The following is a 23120-nucleotide window of genomic DNA, read 5'->3' on the forward strand; positions in this document are numbered from 1 at the left end:
CAGTGTTTCAGGACCGTACTGTACACTGGGACATGGCTCTTGGAGAGAGCCAGCACTGTGGGGGGGGGCCCTTATAATCATTACTCTCCCCACATTTTCCACGGGCTGTGTTCATTATGGAAGACATCTCACTGCTGAGGGTGAGCAGGGAATCGAGGGAGGGTCTTCTCCAAGACTGCAGCTTCCGCCCTGGTCCTTATGCGGCTCGCTTGTGTGCAGCAATGGTCCTCCCCACAGTGACGGCAGAGTGGTGTGGAAAAGTTACCCTTAATGGGGCAAGAAACAAAGTAGTTCTGCCAAAGAACTTGCAGCAGTAGATTGCCCAGTATCTCCTTGAGAGTTTTGTGGAGAGCTCTGAGGCAGATTCCCTTGAAGTGACAGAGTCAATCAACACCCTGTTCCACCACTCAGACTAGGCATATGGTGGTACACTCATCATACAGAGACAAGCCTGCTTTTTGCAACCTCCTGCCCCCAACAACTCACTCCAGCGATTCCCAAAATCAAAGCCACTTACCAGGGGCCTCCTCTCCTGTTTGTGCTTCACCAAGCTCTGACAGCTGTGACTGACTAGCCTCCTTTGGGGTAGAGAAGAGCTCCTGGCTGCATGCATCTCTGACCTCCAGTCATCCTCTGCCCCTGGGTCACCCTCCCACTCCACAAGCTTGTCCAAGATTTCCTCCTCCTGGCTCGGTCCACTCTCGACTGGCCCATGAGCCACCGAAGTATCCACAGTGGCCTTTGCAGTGGAGGTGGGGTTGCCATCAAATATCGCTTCCAGCTCTTAGTAGAATCAGCAGCTTGTGGGAGCGGCAGTTTGCCTCCCACGCCTTGTGGTAACTGTTCCGTAGCTCCTTCACTTTGACCCTGCACTGCAATGTGCCTCAGTCATGGCCTCTTTCTGTCATGCATTGTGAAATCCGTCCATAGGAATCATAATTCCTGCGGCTGGAGCGCAGCTGGGACTGGACAACCTTCTCTCCCCAAATGCTGATGAGATCCAGCAGCTCGGCATTGCTCCAAGCGGGGGATCACCTGGTGCAGGCATGGTCACCTGGAAAGATGCACTGAGACCACTGCACGCATCACCGAGCAAACAGGAAGGGGACTTTTAAAATTCCCAAGGAATTTAAGGGGTGGGCTCACGGTTGGTTATCTGAGGACAGAGCAGTAGAGTTTAACTGATGACTGAGAGGAGAGAACGGACATTGTGGGATACCTCCCAGAGGCCAACTGCAGCACTGTAATTGACCAGGGTGTCTACACTGGCATCATGGCGCTGTAGCCCCAGCGCAGAAAGCTGTATGCCTCTCGTCAGGGAGGTGTTTTTACAGCGCTGCAACTGCGCAGTTTCTGAGCACTAAGTGACTTGGTAGTGTGTACACCTCGGGAGTTACACCACAGACAGCTGCTTTACTGCTCAGAAACTTGCCAGTGTAGTCAAGATCTAAGTACATGTAAAGAAATATAACACAATGAGGGTGGTAATTTTTTCCTCTTCTGTCTCTTCTTGGCTTTTCTTTTCTTTCCCATTCCAGCCATTACAATATCTTATTTTTCTTGCATTAACATGTATTTTTCGTAGTTATTTAAAATTTACCTTTGGGGCTGTCTGCAGATACACACAAATATATTTTGTATTCAGAGCTGCTGTAAATCTCAAACTATCACAACATTCATCTTTTTCATTCCATACAGGGGTCTTTTTGACAGCAAATGCCAGAATGATGAGATATATTTCCCTGTGCTGTGAAAACAGCATTCTTAAAATATTTTAGCTGCATCTCTCACTGGTAAAACATAACCTTCAGTGTCAAAGACTGCCATCTGACTTTGTGCAATTTAATAGATCTGAATTCTAGAAGTGCAGAGGGAAAGGTGCTGATTCAGAAAATTTTAACTTTAAGTGATTGATTCTGCATTCCTTCTACACTCAAAAGTCCTCTTCGATTTTAGAGAACACTGTTACTATTGAATTCATTAAGAGCTTTGAGTGTGCAAAGAATGTAGCATTATGGTCTGTAGGCCTCAATCCTGCAAATACGTACTTGTACATGGGCCAAACTTCATGCATGTGAGCAGTCCTATTGAATTTACTCATGTGTTTAAAGTTAAGCACATGTATAAGTGAATGCAGGATCAGGGTCTTAGAAGAAAATTTTGGAATAGTTTACACTGGAATCTGCTGTGACTCTCTCAAATGCACTTTGTATAGCATTAAGGGTTGTAAAATGCCTTATTTTTAAAGATTTTATTTTAATCCCTAAAGGTTGAGCTCTGCTTAACATTCTGCCAGATTTATTCATTTAACATTAATGATTATATTGCCTCAACACTGTTGTCATAACTTTCCTACTCAGATCTGAACCTTAGAGTTCAGAACATGAGAAGTTAGCATGAAACCTCCAAACTTAATTACCAGCTTGGATCTTATATCGCTGCCACCAGCCAAAAGATTCCAGTGTCTGGCTCACTGTGGTCTCCCCAAAACCTTCCCTGGGGGACCCCAAGACTCAGATTCCTTGAGTCTCACAACAAAGGGGAATAAACCATTTCCCTTCCCCCTCCTCCCCTCCAGGTGTTCCCTCCCTGGGTTCCTGGAGAGATATACAGATTCAAGCTCCGTGAATCTAAACAAAGGGATTCCACCCTTCCCCCCCTTCTCTATTCCTGTTAAGTACAGACTCAATTCCTTCGAGCCTCAACAAGGGGGGAAAAAACAAACAGGTCTTCAAAAGCAAGCTTTATATAAAAAGAAAGAAAAAGACATAAAAATGGTCTCTGTATCAAGGTGACAATATACAGGGTCAATTGCTTAAAAGAAAAAATGAATAAACAGCCTTATCCAAAAAGAATACAATTTAAAACATTCCAGCAACTACAAACCTGTAAATACAAAAAAACAATATAAACCTATTGTCTTACTATCCTTGTACTTACAACTTGGAAACAGAAGATTAGAAAGCCTGGAGAGTCAGAGCCCAGAAAGAGAACAGACCAAGAACAAAGGACTCACACCCAAAACTTCCCTCCACCCAGATTTGAAAAAGTCTTGTTTCCTGATTAGTCCTCTGGTCAGGTGTTTCAGGTTACTGTTAGTTAACCCTTTTATAGGTGAAAGAGACATTAACCCTTAGCTATCTGTTTATGACAACTGTTAAAATGCTGTTGATTAAAGGTGATGATGATATTTCTCTAACAAATGAGGCTATGTCTATGCTACAGATCTTACAGTAGCACAGTTGTACTGATGCAGCTGCACCGCTGTAAGGTCTCCCGTGTAGCTGCTTTCTGCCAGGAGGAGAGAGCTCTCCCACCAGCATAATTAAACCACCCCCAGCGAGTGGCGGTAGCTATGTCTGCAGGAAAGCGTCTCCCACTGACATAGTGCTGTCCACACCAGTGCTTTTGTTGGTGAAACTTTTGTCAGTCAGTGGTGTTTTTTTCACATCCCTGACCAACAAAAGTTTTACCGACAAAAGTGCTCGAGTAGACAAAGCCTGAGTTAATAGGTCTCAGTGAAAAGTAAAATAATTGAAAGATTTAGACCTGTAGTTAGTCTTTTTGACAAAGCTGCAAAACAGGTTGGTCTTGGGCCATGTCTGTAGTTGCTACTGTGAGGTACCTAGCATATTTGTAGGATCTTAATAATAATAATTAATATAGTGTTATTACTCGCCTGGGATGAAACTGCTGCTTCTGAAATCTAGGATATTCTTTCAGCAATAATTCAATTGCTTAATACTACTATCATTGTTATTTATATAGTGTCACAGATGTGCATAATGCTTTACATGCAAATAAAAGATACAGTCCCATCTTACATTGTAGGTATCCAGTTCTGCAAAGTGCTGAGTGCCTCCTGGGAGGACAGGAAGTACTGAGGTCCTGTACCCTACAGGCTTCATTCTTCTCTCATTTTACATCAATTACACACCATTCTAAATCCAGTGAATTCAGTGGAGTTACTTCTGAGTTACACCAGCATAAGTGATAAAAGAATCAGACTATATACGTTTGGGCCTAGGGTTAGATAAAACACGAAATAGCACAGGGATGAGGATTAATGGACGTCAATCCACAAAAAAATGTATGAACACTAAACCCAGCTATGGGGAAATCTGTGTATCCAGTATATTCAGAATAGGTTAGAGCTAAATATTAAACCCATTGAAGTCAAGAGGCTTTTGCCCTATTTTAATAGGATCAGAATTTGTCTTTTAGTATTTTTTTTGTAACTCTCCCATAGCAAACATATATTAAAATCAATTCTTTTTCAAAAAGAGGGAAAAATCATATAAGCATTAGAATGTTGATATTACATTCCAGAGAATTAGCCACAGACTGTAACAGTGATTGGCTCCATACAGCTGTCATTCAGAAATACAGTGAGCAGCCAAGTTTTATGATAATTAATATACTTCACAAAGGGTATCATGTGTGAAAAGACTGCAGCTTTTTAAAAAGAATTTCACAGGCAACGAGCCAAGTGGAACAATTTGTCATGAAGAGGCTTAGGTCTCAGATCAGCCAACCTTTACTTAAGAGTTCTTGTTAAAACATAAATTGTTTATTCAGTATCTATCTGTTGAATATTCAAGCATGAGGGCACCTTGTGGTCATCTGGAAATATTGCTGAATTAAACACTGTTAGATGAGTGTGTTGGTATAGTCACCCTTTCTCTCATCAGGAGCCTCCCTGCCCCGCACGAATGAGCTGCTCAGAAATTGTCTCTTCTGTATCAATATTTCATTTCCCTCAGTTTTCATTGTGCAGTTCCACTGTGTCCTAAAACAATTTCTTCCATGTTTTGAAAAACAGTTTTTATGGTGTCAAGTATCAGAGGGGTAGCCGTGTTAGTCTGGATCTATAAAGCAGCAAAGAATCCTGTGGCACCTTATAGACTAACAGACGTTTTGGAGCATGAGCTTTCGTGGGTGAATACCCACTTCTTCAGATGCATGTGGTGGAAATATCCAGGGGCAGGTATATATATGCTAGCAAGCAAGCTAGAGATAACGAGGTCAGTTCAATCAGGGAGGATGAGGCCCTGTTCTAGTAGTTGAGGTGTGAAAACCAAGAGAGGAGAAACTGGTTCTGTAGTTGGCAAGCCATTCACAGTCTTTGTTCAGTCCTGAGCTGATGGTGTCAAATTTGCAGATGAACTGAAGCTCAGCAGTTTCTCTTTGAAGTCTGGTCCTGAAGTTTTTTTGCTGCAGGATGGCCACCTTAAGGTCTGCTATAGTGTGGCCAGGGAGGTTGAAGTGCTCTCCTACAGGTTTTTGTATATTGCCATTCCTAATGTCTGATTTGTGTCCATTTATCCTTTTCCGTAGAGACTGTCCAGTTTGGCCGATGTACATAGCAGAGGGGCATTGCTGGCATATGATGGCGTATATTACATTGGTGGATGTGCAGGTGAATGAACCAGTGATGGTGTGGCTGATCTGGTTAGGTCCTGTGATGGTGTCGCTGGTGTAGATATGTGGGCAGAGTTGGCATCGAGGTTTGTTGCATAGATTGGTTCCTGAGCTAGAGTTACTATGGTGCGGTGTGCAGTTACTGGTGAGAATATGTTTCAGGTTGGCAGGTTGTCTGTGGGCGAGGACTGGCCTGCCACCCAAGGCCTGTGAAAGTGTGGGATCATTGTCCAGGATGGGTTGTAGATCCTTGATGATGCGTTGGAGGGGTTTTAGCTACAACCCATCCTGGACAATGATCCCACACTTTCACAGGCCTTGGGTGGCAGGCCAGTCCTCGCCCACAGACAACCTGCCAACCTGAAACATATTCTCACCAGTAACTGTACACCGCACCATAATAACTCTAGCTCAGGAACCAATCCATGCAACAAACCTCGATGCCAACTCTGCCCACATATCTACACCAGCGACACCATCACAGGACCTAACCAGATCAGCCACACCATCACTGGTTCATTCACCTGCACATCCACCAATGTAATATACGCCATCATATGCCAGCAATGCCCCTCTGCTATGTACATCGGCCAAACTGGACAGTCTCTACGGAAAAGGATAAATGGACACAAATCAGACATTAGGAATGGCAATATACAAAAATCTGTAGGAGAGCACTTCAACCTCCCTGCCACACTATAGCAGACCTTAAGGTGGCCATCCTGCAGCAAAAAACTTCAGGACCAGACTTCAAAGAGAAACTGCTGAGCTTCAGTTCATCTGCAAATTTGACACCATCAGCTCAGGATTGAACAAAGACTGTGAATGGCTTGCCAACTACAGAACCAGTTTCTCCTCTCTTGGTTTTCACACCTCAACTACTAGAACAGGGCCTCATCCTCCCTGATTGAACTGACCTCGTTATCTCTAGCTTGCTTGCTAGCATATATATACCTGCCCCTGGATATTTCCACCACATGCATCTGAAGAAGTGGGTATTCACCCACGAAAGCTCATGCTCCAAAACGTCTGTTAGTCTATAAGGTGCCACAGGATTCTTTGCAGTTTTTATGGTGTATTTGTATTGCAATAGGGCCTAGGAGTCCCAGTCACAGGCCAGGACCCTGCTAGTCACTTCACAAGCACAAAACAAATAGAGTCCCTCCCTGCCTCACAGAACTTACTATTTAAGAATAAGACAAGGGACAACTGGTAGAGACAGGCAGGTAGAGCACAATGAAACAATAAGACAATACTGCCCAGCATGACAGGCAGTGGTATCAGTACCCTAACTACTTAACCATTGCCCAGTTTTTATAGGCCAGACAGCAAGGGAGAGTTTTAAGGAGGGATTTGAAGAAGGAAGATGAGATGGTTGGGTGGATATTTATAGGAGCTTCTCTCATGTGACAGGCAGCATGGGAGAAAGTTGCTTGTTTCAAAATGCAACAGTTGGGTGAGGAAAATGGCATCAAAGAGCAGCAGGTGAAAGTTGACATGATAATCAATGACAAATGATAGGAAAGGCTGGGGAGAGGCTGTGAAGGGCCTTGAAAGTGAAGATATGTAGTTTGTGTTTGGTGCCATTGAGAAGGGGGAGCCAGTGGAAGGATTCAAAGACAGGGGTGACATGGTCAAAGTGAGAAAGTAGCACAATGATCTTTGCAGAAGTTACTGAATAGATAGAAAACTGGACCTTTTCAAGTCAAATGTTGCAGTATTTGATTGTCTAACAATAGATCAGATATACTGCACACCTTTTGTCACTTCAGCTTGATATTGTCATGTCATTATATTCACAGGCTTGACTAAGATTAGGGCTGTCAAACAATTAAAAAAATTAATTGTAATTAATTGCGCTGTTAATAATAGAATTCTATTTATTTAAATATTTTGGGATGTTTTCCACATTTTCAAATATATTGATTTCAATTACAACACAGAATACAAAGAGTAAAGTGCTCACTTTATATTTATTTTTATTATAAATATTTGCACTGTAAAAAACAAAAGAAATAGTATTTTTCAATTCACCTCATACAAGTACTATAGTACAATCTCTTTATCATGAAAGTTGAACTTACAAATGTAGAATTATGTACAAAAAAATCTGCATTCAAAAACAAAACAATGTATAACTTTAGAGCCTACAAGTCCATTCAATCAAACCATACAAGTTTGGTTACAATTTGCAGGACATAATGCTGCCCAGTTCTTGTTTACAATGTCACCTGAAAGTGAGAACAGGTAGTCACATGGCACTGTTGTAGCCAGTGTCACAAGATATTTACATGCCAGATGTGCTAAAGATTCATATGTCCCTTAATGCTTCAACCACCATTCCAGAGGACATGCGTCCATGCTGATGATGGGTTCTGCTCAAGAATGATCCAAATGTGGATAAGACAGAACAGGAGACATACAATTCTCCCGTAAAGAGTTCAGTCACAAATTTAATTTAATTTAATTTTAAGGAGCATCATCAGCATGGAAGCTTGTCCTCTGGAATGATGGCTGATGCATGAAGGGGCATATGAATGTTTAGCATATCTGGCACGTAAATACTTTGCAACACTAGCTACAAAAGTGCCATGTGAACGCCTGTTCTCACTTTCAGGTGACATTGTAAATAAGAAGCAGGCAGCATTATCTCCCATAAATGTAAACAAACTTGTTTGTCTTAGCAATTGGCTGAACAAGAAGTAAGACTGAGTGGACTTGTGGGCTCTAAAGTTTTACATTGGTTTGTTTTTTAGTACAGTTATGTAACAAAAAAAATCTACATTTGCAAATTGTGCTTTCACCATAGAAATTGCACTGTGATGTTTGTATGAGGTGAATGGAAAAATACTATTTCTTTTGTTTATCATTTTTACAGTGCAAATATTTGTAAGAAAAATTATAATATAAAGTGAGCACTTTACACTTTGTATTCTGTGTTGTAATAGAAATCAATATATTTGAAAATGTAGAAAAATATCCAAAATATTTAATACATTTCAATTGGTATTCTATTGTTTAAGAGTGCGATTAGTAGTAATTAATTTTTTGAGTGAATTGTGTGAGTTAACTGTGATTAATCAACAGCCCTACTCAAGATTTGTTAAAACACTCTAAGCACTGTGTGAGTTTACTGTTTTTCACGTAATGTGTCAGTCAATGCCATCTGCCTATCTCTTTCCTTTTTTGAAGTGGCACACAAAACCACATTGTGGGCTTAACAGGTCATCCCCACTATTCCATCATCCCAACTGTACAGTCTATATTTTATATAAAAATTCTCAGGTTCAAATTATTCTGTTACACAAACATATATCTAGAGAAAATCCACTGATATCCATGGAATTAGTTTGGATGTACCAGGTGTATTTGAGAGCACAATTTGTCCCTCAGTTTTTTATCTGAATGAGGAAAACAGATTCTAGATTTAATTCCACATGCTGAGTTCAGAATACTGACTCCCTAGCTGCCAAAGTCTTTCAGTAGCTGTAAGGGCCTCTCAACTGCACAGAATTTGAATGCCTAAATTTATCCAGTTCCGTATACTGCTGAAAATGAGATTAAATTTCCATACTGGAAAGTGGCTTTTAAAAGTATGATAAGTTTACTATCAATAACAATATTTTTCTCATAATGCATCTGTACTGGTGGGCCATGATATCTGAGTATCTACAACTAAGGTTAATCTCTAGCACAGTACTTTAGTTTCACATTCAGGATCAACCATGACATCCAGAGTCCCCAAAGCAGGCCTGATCTATACCAACTGACTGGCATACCTTGTAATCATAACATGCATGCAGCACTTCATGCCAACACATGAATAGCCATCTTAAGTGTTTCACAAATATTATTTGCACTGATTTGTTGCAATATCCTAGATGAGGTCTTTAGCTGTGTAGTATTAGATGATTTCTTCCTAGAGTAACTTCACCAACAATACAATGTTTTGTATTGGGAAATTATCCAAAAACCCCTGTTCCCAACAACACAGCTGAGCGCTATCAGTGCTTCTTGAATCCCAGAATGTATTGGTACAACCATGGTTGTAAGTAGAGCTGTGTGAATAATGATTTTTTTTTTTTTGGTTCATGAGTAATTCCAAAAAAAGTGTGTGGGAGAATCATTTTGGGACAAACTGATTGTTTTGTTTTTTGTTTTTGAAATTTTCAGTAAATCAAAAAGTAAGAGAAAAGGGGGGGAGAGAGAGATTTTGTTCATTCTGAAAAGAAATATGTTATTTCAATTTTGAGTGTTTTAAAAATAAGTTGGAAGGAAATTTCTAAAGGAACCAAAAACTCAAAACATTTAATTTTGCAAATGTAATTAAATGTTCTAACTCCTGAGATTTTTGTTTTTTGACATGAACAATTTAGCAAACTACTTTGTGAAGTGTTTGCGTTGCTGAATCTGAATTTTTTTGCAGAAAAAAGTTTTGGACAAAAGAAATTAACCCAGCTCAGGTTGTAAGATGTGTTTTGTGAACACCAAAATGGTTCTATCAGTCGCCTTATTGCTGTGTGAACTTGCTAAACTCTTGCAAGAATAAGTTGGACCACCATGTCATGCAACTCATGTCCTTGCAACAGGTTCCTCACTTAATGGAGACACACTGTAAAGATTTATTTTGCAAAATTTCCCATAATTGCTCCCACTAGTAGAAAAATGTAAGAAAAAAGTCCTTTTTTGTAGGCAAGACAATGGTGACAGTACATTGTTTCAATGACATATCAGTGCTGACCTTCATCTTTCACACAAAATGCATTGTATCTGCCACTGGGAGAGGGATCATTTTCAATGTTAACATCGATAGCTTTCACACTCTGTTCGTTGCTGCCTGTCTTACTGCACACCATTGTCCTAAAATAGAGAAGAAGGAGAACAAAATCAGAAGTTCTGCAGGAACTGTACTGCATGTATAGGTGAAATTGGTTGGCCTTATATCACTTCATAGACTCATAGACTTCAAGGTCAGAAGGGACCATTATGATCTTCTAGTCTTACCTCCTCCACAATGTAGGCCACAGAATCTCACTCCTGTAACAAACCCCTGATCTATGTCTGAACTATTGAAGTTCTCGACTTGTGGTTTAAAGATTTCAAGGTGTAGAGAATCCTCCAGCAAGTGACCCGTACCCCACGTTGCAGAGGAAGGCAAAAACCCCCAGGGCCTCTGCTAATCTGCCTTGGAGGAAAATTCCTTCCTGACGCCAAAAAGAGTGATCAGTTAAGCCCTGAGCATGTGGGCAAAATTCACCAGCCAAACACCCAGGAAAGAATTCTCTGTAGTAACTCAGATCCCAGGCTGTCTAGTGTCCTATCATAGGCCACTGGGCATATTTACCGCTAATAGTCAAAGATCAATTAATTGCCAGAATGAGGCTGTTCTATCATACAGACAGGGAACAGCATTGCATCAGTCTTTATTATTGTCAGGACTGAACTTCTGAGGAGCTTGCACTGGGGTAGTAATGTGGAAAAGGCCATTCTGGTAAAGAACGGATAAGAGAGACAAGTAATTTTTTTAAATGTCTGGTCATATATTAATTCATATATTAATTCAAGGGCACATGAAGCACTAAAAGTTGAGGACTGGCATTTGAAAGAGTGATAGCACATTTCAATTTGTGTACAGTATGTCTAAACCTTGGGACAAATCCCAAATCCTGCCTAAGGGCCATATGATACTTCACTTACAACAGTGTAAATCCACAGCAACAGTGTTGGCTTCCACAGTGTACTCCAGATTCAAAACAGTTTAAATCAGAGCAGAATTTGGCCTTCTGTCTTTTTTAGTTCTTTACTCAAGTAAACTCCTATTAAAGTGCGAGTTTAATAGGATTTAATAGGAGTTTTGCCTGAGTACAAATTAGGTAAAGATCCCAGGATTTCCTATTATCACCAATAATTCAAAATACTTTATTAAAATATTATCCTTAGTATTTTATCATGTTTGTTCAGTTAATCCATTTGCCACTGATTTGCAACATTGTAGGCAAATCACTTCACTTTTCTGTCTCAGGGTGTATCCACACTGTGCAGTTTTCAGCTCAAGCGGACCTATGCACTAGCTTTGATCAAGCTAGCATGTGTATACAAATAGCAGTGTAGCCACAGCGGCGCAAGAAGCAATATGGGCTAGCCACCCTAATATAGTCTCCTCCAAGATCCTGTGCGTGTACTCACAAGGTTGCTGCGTGCCACCAGCTGTGCTGCCTTGGCTAAGCTGCTGTTTTTAGTGCACTACCTGGATTATAGCTAGTGTGTTTTTGTCTACCCAAACTGGAGATTACACCACCAGCTGCAGCATATATGTACCTCAATTACTGCACCTATAGAATGGGAATAATATTTACTCACCTACCTATATCTCAGAGATGTTGTGAGGATTAATTAATCTGTAATGTCTAAAGGCATCAGCTCCATAACAAAAATGTGATCTCTGCCCTGAAAAGTAGATCTTGCCTTCCTCACTGTAGTATCTGACCACCTCACAATTCCCCTGTGAGATAGGGCAGTGCCAATATCCCCATTTTATAAAAGAGGAACTGAAGCACAGAGAGGCTAAGTGACTTGCCCAAGGTCACACAATAAGTCTGTGGCAGAGTAGAGAATTAAAACCCACATCTCCTGAGTCCTAGAGCAATGCTTTAACTATTGGACTGTCTTACAGTAGGGGGAGAAAGCAAACAAATAGAGGAGTAAAAGGTAACAATGAGAAAATTATGATCTGAGTGATAAGCAGCAGTCAGAGCACACCAGCTAACCAGTGTCAAGTTTTTTGTAGGTGTTGAAGCACAGGTAAGTTTTAGGAAGCAATTTGAAGGAAGCAACGTGATGGTTTTGCAGATATTTACAGGGTGCTCTTTCTAAGCGTAATGGGGGACAGGAGAAGAGCCTGAAGGTGCTTAGTGGAAAATTAGGCAATTAGGCAATGAAGTCTGGCATCGCTGACAGTGGAGGTGGGAATATCCGTCTGATAGAATATGAAAAATGATAAATAGGGTGAAATAGTCCATGAAGGGTCTCAAAAGTAAAGATGAATAGTTGTTATTCTACTGCAGCTGTGAATCTGGTAAACAATTTAAACCTTTCTAAGACTGATACAAGATGTGCTTAGGGGCCATTACTGGGTGAATGGATAGGCACAAAAATGGTACAAAGTGCACTACTACTTGTAGTAAGATGAGGCCCTGACACATAAACCCTTGGTATCAGAGGCCCGGTCTGAGGCCTAAGGCCTGAGCTAAAGTAACGGTCAAGACTTTGCTAATATAAAGCAAAGTGAAGCTGTGAGCCAGAGGCAGGTCCTGCTCACAGAAGCTGGCAAGGAAAGGGCTGATGTTGCACAAACATATACATACAATGTATTGGATACTACAGATATAAACATACGGTACCAGGACACCCTGATACTGGCACATTCCACGCAGATAACAAGGAACAGGCTGACCCATCCTAACGACAGGGTCAAAAGGATAATATGATGGCTAGAGTTGTTTTGTTCCAACCAACATGTACAAGGTGAGAGGTGGCAGCTTACTGCTTAGATGGGTTGTATGTGCTTGGGGTGGCCCTGGTTATACCTTGCTATGTAGAGGGGTTGCACCTCAATACGTCAAGAGTGATACTTGTTTGTATCTGTGTATAAGAATGCATCCCTAGGGCGGTGTCTTTGTCTGGCCTAGAGGGCAGTGGAGAGTCTCGCCACTGACTGAGCCGGTCCATTGTCAGGGGCACATATTCGTAGTATGTCCTGTAGAGTCTACGGGGAACTATTACTGTGCTTCATTTGACGATAAACCTGGCTGGGTGCCTTCGTACCTTATCAGAGTCTGTGGTCTTTGGGGGTTCTCTCAGGGTCTGCTGTGTCAGCTATCCGCACAGAGCTGAGGCAGCACGCAGAAGGAACACACGCACGCAGCCCACTGTTATCAACATTGAACAGAGCAGACACTACTGTGAAAAGTGACACTTGAAACTGACACCTACATTTTTTGTGTCTGTGATTTCGATCAAATATGCTCCATTTATTTACAAGCAAAATATGTGTTTTGTTTTTCCCTACCTGCAAGCCCTGAAAACTCAGCTTGAGACCCTGGAGTCAAGCTAGTCTTTTTTTTCCTTATACATCTTCCTCACCTACAATTAAGGTTTTGTAGAACAAATTATGGCCTCACTGCCACTTATGCAATCCCACCGTCTTCCAGTTAGGCCCTCAGTAACACCTATGCCATCCTATTGCCTTCAATGGGTTTTAACAAAAGTGACAAATTCGAACTAAGTATACAATTCTGTTGATGTTGAACAAAAAGGGGGATAGAATCCATCTCTCTCTATCTCAGCTTTGGTGTCTCTACAGAACTAAGAGGAGCAAACAGTCGTATATTATAGATGAAGCTGTTAGCACTGCCTATACTTATGGCTACCCAAACTTACCATTATAAGATCCTATTTTCAGTTGCGTATAATTTTGATTAACTTTACCTCTTCAGGCTGAAACTTCTCATACTGGCATCTATCTTAGGCTGAATTTTTTTGGAAAGTTTCAGCAAAAAATGATTCAGACATTTCCAAGGATTAGATTAGGAAAAAATACACTGTTTTGCCCATGCTAAAAAAAAATTCTTATAAATTTTTTGTTGAGAAATTGTAGTACCTACATGCTTTAGAGCAGGGACATGACATTTTGGCACGGATGCACTTGATGGCAGGGATGTTTGTTTGTTTGTTTAATTATTTTTTGCTGTTCTTTTGAAAATCTGCTTGAATTTGGCCAAGTTGAAAGCCTTTGAAAAATCTGTTCCCATATGCTTAGCAGAGACTTTGGCAGCTAAATTCTTCCAAGATTACATCTTCACTGACCATGCTCCGTGCCAGGGATGCAGGGACTATGCAATTGTACCACTGTACTTGGCACTGGTGAGGCCTCAGCTAGTGTATTGTGTCCAGTTTTAGGCACAACAGTTTAAGATGTGGATAAATTAGAGAATGTCCAGAGGAGAGCAACAAAAATAATAAAAGGTTTAGAAAACCTGACCTATGAGGACAGGTTAAAAAGAAAACTGTTTATATTTATTCTTGAGAAAAGAAGACTGAGGGGAGACCTGATAACTCTTCATATCATATGCCTATATGCATATGTTTTACCTGTTCAAAATATTATTCTTAAAAATTGATTTGAAGGCTTACAAACTTAAAACAATATTAATGAGCTATTAAAATATACTACATCAAAAAATTGATGGTCTCATTACTTCCTTTTTAACTTTCTAGAATAGTTAAAGATGTCATTCACAAGTTGATACCAGAATTTAATTGCTGGCACCATAAACAAAATACAAGTTATGTTCATTTAAATATTTCAGTGATACAGAAGTTCAAAAAAATGAAAATTTGGAAAACCTCATCAGAAAGTCCCCCTTTCCCCCTGCAATCCCTTCCCCCCCCCCGATGCATTTTTTCCTCCTGGAAAAACAACACTGCACATGGTGGGCTCATTTTACATAAAAAGCGTTCATGTGTGTGCATGTGCACATTCATTCACACATGCATGTGAGAGTAGGAAGGAAATCTTTAGATTTTCCCTCCTACTGCATAAGGATGTGGCCCTGCCAAGACTTAGGCACATGCTTAACTTTTACTATTGAAATAAATGGAATTACTCATGGTAATAAGTTCTTGCAGCGTCTGTGCCTAAGTGCATTCTAGCTGTTTGATCCTTTCAACCACAACAATTTGTTTGCATTATTTTATATGCAAAGTCTCACTGAAAGTCAATGGAACGTAGACTTACATGCCTAAGTCATTTCAGAAAATGAGGTTTAACTGCCTAAATCACTTAGGCTTTGCAGTGCTGAGCAGCGAAACATCTAAATAGCTTTAAAAGGCTGGTTCTAGGTGTCTAAAGTTTAGTACCCAAAATCCAAGGCACTCAGAATTAGAGAGTGAAAATTTGCTCCACAGTAAATTCAGTGGGAATTTTGGTCACTCATGATCTCTGAAAATCAATCCATGTCCCTTTGGATATGACTACACTGGAGCTGGAAGGTATAATTTCCAGTTCAAGGAGACATATCTGTGCTTGCTCTGATCAAGCTAGAGCACTAAAAACAGAAGTGTAGGTGTGGTGGTGCAAGTGGCAGGGTGGGCACTGCCCAGAATACAGTCTCATCCAAGACCCTAGATACATATTCAGGTGGTTAGCACCACTTGCACCACTCTGATTAGCACGGATATGTCTGCTCCAGTTGGAAATTACACCTTACATCTCCAGTGTAAACAGACTGTGTGTGCCTAAGTAAGGATTCAGTGCCTGATCTCAGGCATCCAGTTCTGAACTTTGGAGCCTGCATTTTCTGACTTTTAATCCTCTGTTCTAGCTATTATCCACTACTGCAACCCAAAGCACCACTACTCAGTGTGCTATTTCTGGGGTAGACTAAAAATTTCTCTTTGGCTGACGGATCCTTGGAATTTTGCTATCATGTCCAAAATAGGATACTTTGAATCATATATAGGATTGTGTGTTTAAAGAACGAACTGCTTTTTAATTTTTTTCAGATGCCATATAAAGTTCCTGTGTGGTTTGCTATTGCAAGTATATAGCTGATGGAAATCTAATATAGTACATTGACTTGTTAATCCTTAGAATAGCATTTATTAGTTACTGTTGATAGAAATAAGACTTAATAAAAAAGCTATGAAGTAAGTAATTTTTACCATTATACACAAAGTAAGACTCCAGTGTGTTTGACCTTTTGAATCCCTTACGAAAAGATCCAAACTCTTGGATTTACAGCTAAACCATGTTCCTTCATTAAGTTAAAAAAATGAAATACTCTTCCGGTAGATTAATTCATTCCTGCTTCAAACAAGGTTTTAAGTGACACTGCACTTAAGAGTTTAACTTGGTACTGTATATTATAAAATTTAGAATTGTGAATTTGTTTTGATTAAAATTGAAAACATCCAGATACAATTTCTCTGAGAATGAAGAAATCCTCTCTCATGTAAATAGGGAAATAACTAAAGCCTATTTGATTCTTCCAACACCACATTCTCTGTCTGTATGCTTCATGCCTACAGCCCAATCCTGCAAGGTGATGAGCATTTCCTGTGAGATGTTGACTGCACTCAACTCCCACTGAGCCCTTCAAATGAGAGGGCTCAGCACCTCATACCATTGGGTTTAAGGATCCAGCAGGCTTATAAAACCTTACTTGACTGTTTGGAGTCAATAGGCCTACTTGTGTGAGTGAGAGTTGCAAAATCAAGCCCTTTTCTGTAAATTCTTTGGGATGGGTATATGTCTTTCTACATGTCTGTAAAGTGCCAACCGCTATAGAAACAGTTATTGGTGATGCATGTAGCAGAGATGTTAACAAAAGCTGCACATGTTTTTTATTTACTATTTCCAGTACTAGAACTATTGCTGCTTAGGAGTCACCAGGGTTAAGACGATACTACACTCTGAACACCGAATAGAATGGAAGAGGGGGATCACTCTGCATATGTGTGCACTGCAGTAAAAACCCCGGGGCTGGCCTGGGTCAGCTGACTCCAGCTTGCAGGGCTGGGCTGCGGGGCTATAAAATTGCAGCGTAGACATCTGGGTTTGTAGTGGAGCCCAGGTTCTGAGACCTCGTGAGGGGCAGCGGGTCCCAGAGGCCAGCATCCAGCCCAAGCCTGAAGCTCTACTCTGCAATTTTATAGTCCCTCAGCCAGGGCCGGCTTTATGAACTGCAGGGCCCGATTTGAATACCTGGCAGCAGCCCGGGACTTCAGCAGCACTTCAGCGGTGGGGGGTCTGCTCTAGGTCTTCTGCAACACCGAAGGACCCCCCGCCGCCAAAATGCCGCTGAAGACCCGGAGCGGACACACACACACACACACACACCTGCCGCCGAAATGCTGCCGAAGACCCAGACCCCACCCCCGGGGGTGCCAGGTGAGTAAAAAAAAATTTTTAAATTAAAAAGGCGCCTAAGACGCAGGGCCCTCTTAGGTGCAGGCATGGGGCCCGATTCCCGGGAATCGGCCTAAAGCCAGCCCTGCCTTCAGCCTGAGCCCCATGAGCCCGAGTCAGCTAACTGAGGCCAGCCACAGGTGTTTTGTTGCAGCATAGCCATGCCCTGTGGGATTTGAATTTGAGTGGATTTCAGTTCTGGTTTGAGCCCAGATGTATATGGAATTCTACATCTTTTTAGCATATCCTTTAGTCTATTGCTTAGTCCAGTCTGGTGTGTGATCTGTACCCACTGTTATTTCACAAGTAGGCACAATTTTTTTTCTCTTTGCAGAGGTCTATGCAACACTTAAATATACATGGAAGGAACTAATGAGTCAGAATACTGATGAGCCATAATAATTATGTGTTCTGGTAAACATCTGACCTGGATGTCAGCTATTTCTGAAAACCTCTTACAATACCATGAATACAGAAAAACTGTTCCTCCAATCATCATTAGGAGAAAAAAAACACCCATACAATTATTATATAGAGGGTGAAATCCAGATTCCATATGTACATTCCACTTTCTTCCATTGCTCAGAACTCTCTCAAACAAATTCTTTTTTGGGTTGCAAAGGAAAATTGCTTTAATTGTTCCTTAGTTACCCGAATGTGAAAAATATACTTTTCCTATATGTTGCAATTAATTCACTTACATAAATAACAAAATAGTTTCAAGTAGAAGGTTTGCTCTGTGGTTGTCTTGTATATCCCAATTAAAGTAAAAAAATCAAGCCAAATTTGAAGACAAAAAATGGTTCAGTGGTTTTACAGTTACAGTTTAGAGGTGCCAGATTGGCTCATAGGCATTAGAATTTTTCTTTAAGGTTTTTCATGGAGCTTTTAAAATGTTGGTTCTGCCAATCAGCCCTTCAGCTTTAGTGGTGCCCTTAAACTGAGAGCTTAGCTGAGACATGCATATGATATGAAGGCTTTTTAGTGGCAGTGGTGCCAACTATAATTCTTGACCTATTCAAGGAATGTTGAAGTGAATCAAGTGCAGCTTGTAATCTCCCCATGCCAAATAGCTCCAGATTTCTTTTTTTATTTTTCCTTTAAAGAAACAAGATAACTAAATATAAAAATACTGCAATGTTAAGCTTGAGAAATCAAGCACGCCCAAGTCAAGAAATCGAAAAGTTAAGGCTGCTTCTGCTGTATTAACTCAGCTAATTTGCACATATGTATTTTGTATTCCTGTTTTACTTGTTAAATATTAACTTATTGTCGTCGTGTTTTAGTGTATACCATAAAAGTATCAAATGATCAACCTGGTGGAATTAATGGCCCAAGAGGAATGCTAGTAAGTTTTGATGCCATTCAATAATCATACAATTATGATTAAGACATTTTAGTGTTGTGGCCTCAAATTAGACACAACTTTAAAGATAGTATAGATTTTTTTCACAACATTTTACCTTCATAGTATCACTATGGGGAGAATCAGAATTGAGTGAGGACCTTAACTTTGTATTTCCATACATTAACATGTTTGGAATCTTTGATCGTTTAACCTTACCTTTGAATTCACTGGATTAGTAATGCTTGCTTTTGGGATAATTGAAAACTTCCTGTGGTGATCTTTTTACCTTCAAACTACCCTCAAGCTTCATTCTGTCTTAACGTAGCTTTTTGTCTGAGAATAGTTAAGAATGTTTGATTAGCATAATAATGATTATTTTAATGTTATATTGCAGTATAATGATACTTCACCTTTGTTTTATTATATATTTAAAGAAATCTAATCTTTTAAGTTGTATGTAATATACCAGATAAAATATTGTAATATCAATGATTGTAGAAGGAAGCCTGTGGAAGTGGGTTTAACCCTGAAACAAGATTATCTGTAGCCAAATAACGCCCATTTAATCTTGCAGTTTCTACTGGAGGAGGCTAGGGTTTAGCAATGGGTAGGTCTGAGACTCTAAGGGTATGTCTACACTGCAATTAAAAAGCCGCAGCTGGCCCGTGCCATCTGACAGGGGCTTGCAGGGCTCGAGCTAAGGGGCTCTTTAATTGCAGTGTAGATGTTCAGGCTTGGGCTGCAGCCCTAGCTCTGGGACCCTCCCATCTTGCAGGATCCTAGAGCCTGGGCCCCAGCCCAAGCCCAATTGTCTACTCCATAATTAAACAGCCCCTTTGCCTGAGTCCCGCGAACATGAGTCAGCTGGCATGGGCCAGCCATGGGTTTTTAATTGCAGTGTAAACATACCCTAACATGAACAGGCATGAGCCTGTTGCAAGAGGAGGACTTCTGTGTGTAGGATGCCATGAATAGTTTTGATGATGTTGAAAGGCAGGTTATCAGATGGAGTACTACATATTTGCCAGTTGTTTCTATTATGCTCTCATAGAATCATGGAATATCAGGGTTGGAAGGGACTTCAGGAGGTCATCTCGTCCAACTCCCTGTTCGCTCTTATATTGAGAAATACATTTCTTGACATCCAGGATAGCTCCATCCAAGATGGGGACAGAGTGAGGATATCTGAATGGAGGCATCCTCATTTGCTAGTCAGAGGATGCAGCATGTACCATCTTCTGACTTGACCCTGACCTCAGAAATTGTGATGTCTGATCCTGTTCAAACTTTTGACAGGACACTCTTTGATCTGTCAGATGAGGAGCACCACATTGACTGTCCCGTTTCTCCCACAGACCACTCCAAAGTTGGGAAATTCAACCAGAAAGAAGTGTCAACAACCATGATCCTTTCACCATGGATTAAAAAATAAAATAAAAGAAGACTGAATTCCCTGGTGGTGGGGTGTGGGAGCAGAGCACCAGAGTGATGTGAATTTCCTGACAAACTGTGCCATCATGGTCAAAAAGAGCCATGTCCTTCTTGATAGTGAAAGCCAGCAGGGAACACCTCAGTCCACTGCTGACCAACTTTGTAAAATCCTGCCTCAAGAGGGTCTTCTACTTCACACATTCTGCCCTCTTAACTGCCAGTTCAATAATCTATTCAAGGTGTTGTCCTAATCTTTACATCCCTGACGGGTCTAGGTCTGATCTGTCTCAGAGATCAGCACTGATTCTGTGACACAAGGGATAAACTCTGATCACAAAGGATACTGTGGCTGAGGGTGTCGGAGATGAAATTCAAGTGCTGGAGGCAGGGTGTTCTCGGGGAGGGACGATGAGCTGCAGTATTGCCTGCCAACGAAGATCCAGATGATCCCAAACCTTACTACTTTTAGGACACAATGTAAGACCTTCTGTATAGTCAAGTCTTACAATCATGGAGCTATAAAAATGGTTTAGCCTCCTAGATAACAACAACCAACATGATGTGAGGGCAGAGTAAAAAGTCTAGGTCCTATTTTTGGAAATAAAATATTTTTACATATTTATTTTCTGCTTAGTGCTCCTTTGGGAAATACTTAGATTAGATATTGGCAGCCAGAGCAGAAAAGAAACAGCCCGAATGACTGATTTCATTTTAAATAAAAACGGCACTGATTTGGTGACACATCCTTCTACCACACGCACACATACCGGAACACTTCATCAAGCAATATTATATGGATCCTTTAATCTCTAAATCACTATTTCAAATTTAGCCCTGGTCAGTAGCGAGCAAAAGTTGTTACCATCTGATAGCAATGCTGCTGTCTGAGTGGGTGGTCACAGTCCAGTCCCTAGTAAATAGATGTCCACAACTGATCATGATATCATTGGTGGTAATTTCAGGAGGACTCAAAGGACTCAAAGCCCACAGAGACCCTTTCACTCACAAAATTGGCTCTTTTTAGGACTGGGCACATCAGTAGGGCAGCCTGGAGGAGTTTGCACTGTCATTGCCTTATTTTTACCTGTTATGTGGATTATAGAGAACTTTGGTTGTGAGAGAGATCAAGACGATGGCTTTTCAGGTTACTATCAGTTTAACTTTGGAAAATCGGTGAAGATTTGGAGTGGTGTTTGGTGGGCTCAAAGGAAAAGCTGCACAAACCTTTCTAAAATGAATTCTAAAATATTTAGCACCTTCTGGCGATAAGGTAGTATAAATTGTTATATTTAGGCAGTGAAGTGGTGTTAAGTTTACCTGTAATTCTCATTTGTCAGCTTGGAATAACTGCTAATAACTAGTTGCAACAAAATGACGCTCTTGTGACATACTTGCCTGTCAGATTAATGACTCAATAAAACCAGTAAGTGAGCTGCCAGTGAATGAAAGGAAGAAAAAGATGGAATGCTTTGTGAAGACATAATGGTCTTTTGCAACTACCGGTACTTTTTGAATTTAAACTTTAAATCTGAAAGCTCTATGTGTAGCCCAGCATGGTACAGTATGTTCTTTAGGTTTTCATTCCAACCTCTTCTTTGTGTTTATTTTTAGGTTTCTGAAAGATGGAAAATGAACATCCCACAGATTATTCTGTCTTCCTGGAATCTCTGATGATCCAGGGTGATGGGGGCTCACATACAGTATACTATAAAATAGCTATTATTTATTGTGAAAACCCTATAATCATTCTCAGTGTTCTGTACTGAAGTTCTCAGGGCAAATATACTCATTCCCAGCCCCTCTTCCCAGCTGCCTTTCATCCCTACCAGAGCTGTCATCTCCTTGCCTAATTTTCATTGTCTTCTTGAAGAGAATGAGACCCTTTCCACTCCACCTAGCCCTATGCAGGAGACCTCTGTTCTGTTCTTGGCTCTACCACTGACTAGCTGGGTGAGCTTGGATCTCTCTTTCCCCTTTCTTTTTAGCTCTTTGAGGTAGGGGCTGTCTCTTACTATGTCTTTATACAGTGTCTAACACAGTGGGAGTCCCCACCAAGAGAGCGCCCCTCTCAAGTATAAAGCAGAGTAACGGTTTTAAGAGTGACCATTTACTTCATTGGGACTTGCATTTTTTTTCTTTTCACTAATCCTTAAGGAATACATCTTAATTGTACTTTTCTATCATTATTTGCCATATGACCCTAGTGTCCTATTTTCCCTCATAAAATAATAAGAATTACATGTATTCCATAGGCTTCAAGACACGCTTTTGTTGTTTTGGGGGTTCTTTGTATTCGTCTTAATATTTTACATAGTGAGACCAAGGTTTGGTGCCTATATTATTTAAAATCTAAACAGGTGGCCCAATTTTTCAAAAGTGCTGAGGATCCAGCAGTTCCTAATAATTTTAATGGGAGCTGCTGGTATTCAGTCCTACAGAGCTATTGCATTCTGATGTGCTACAGCAGACTGCTGTTAATTATGAATAGTTTAGCATTCTTCATAATCATGGTACTCAGGGAAATTCCTCAACTGGTGTAAATTGTCATAGCACCATTGACTTCAATGAGCAGTTGAGATCGGCCCGTCAGCCTATTGTGGCACAGAAATAGAGAATATTTTTGTTGTCTTGCACCTTAAAATGCTGGCAGTGCTTAGAGAGGGAAGAATGGGAACCCTTCTTGTCTCCCCCACTCCACCCACCCCACTTCCTCATTTAATTCTACTGAAAAGTTGTATAAAGGGACCTGTTTAATAATCCTGCCATGTACTTTGTAGGGATGAAAATAGTTTTCTTGGCTTTCAGGCCTGCAACCTATTTCAGGGACTGGGTTGGTAAAAGAAAAAAAGAAGACGTTTGAGTGAAGGAAGCTATCTTATTCCCTTTTTTTTTTAAACTAGTTTTTTTTAAAATTCCAAAAGTACTTTAAAATTAGTTTTAAATACTTTCATT

General features: G+C 40.6%; 1 protein-coding gene across 1 annotated transcript in view; it reads right to left on the reverse strand.

The window, feature by feature from the left end:
• The window catches only part of SUSD5 (sushi domain containing 5), a 72505-nt gene that overhangs the window by 31472 nt on the left and 17913 nt on the right, over positions 1–23120 (reverse strand). Inside the window, exon 3 of the mRNA XM_050938004.1 lies at positions 10163–10281. Within this exon, the coding sequence (XP_050793961.1) occupies positions 10163–10281 (119 nt within the window). The remainder of the gene's footprint in view (positions 1–10162; positions 10282–23120) is intronic.

Source organism: Gopherus flavomarginatus, chromosome 2 (genome assembly GCF_025201925.1).
Source record: "Gopherus flavomarginatus isolate rGopFla2 chromosome 2, rGopFla2.mat.asm, whole genome shotgun sequence".
Taxonomy (NCBI): domain Eukaryota; kingdom Metazoa; phylum Chordata; order Testudines; family Testudinidae; genus Gopherus; species Gopherus flavomarginatus.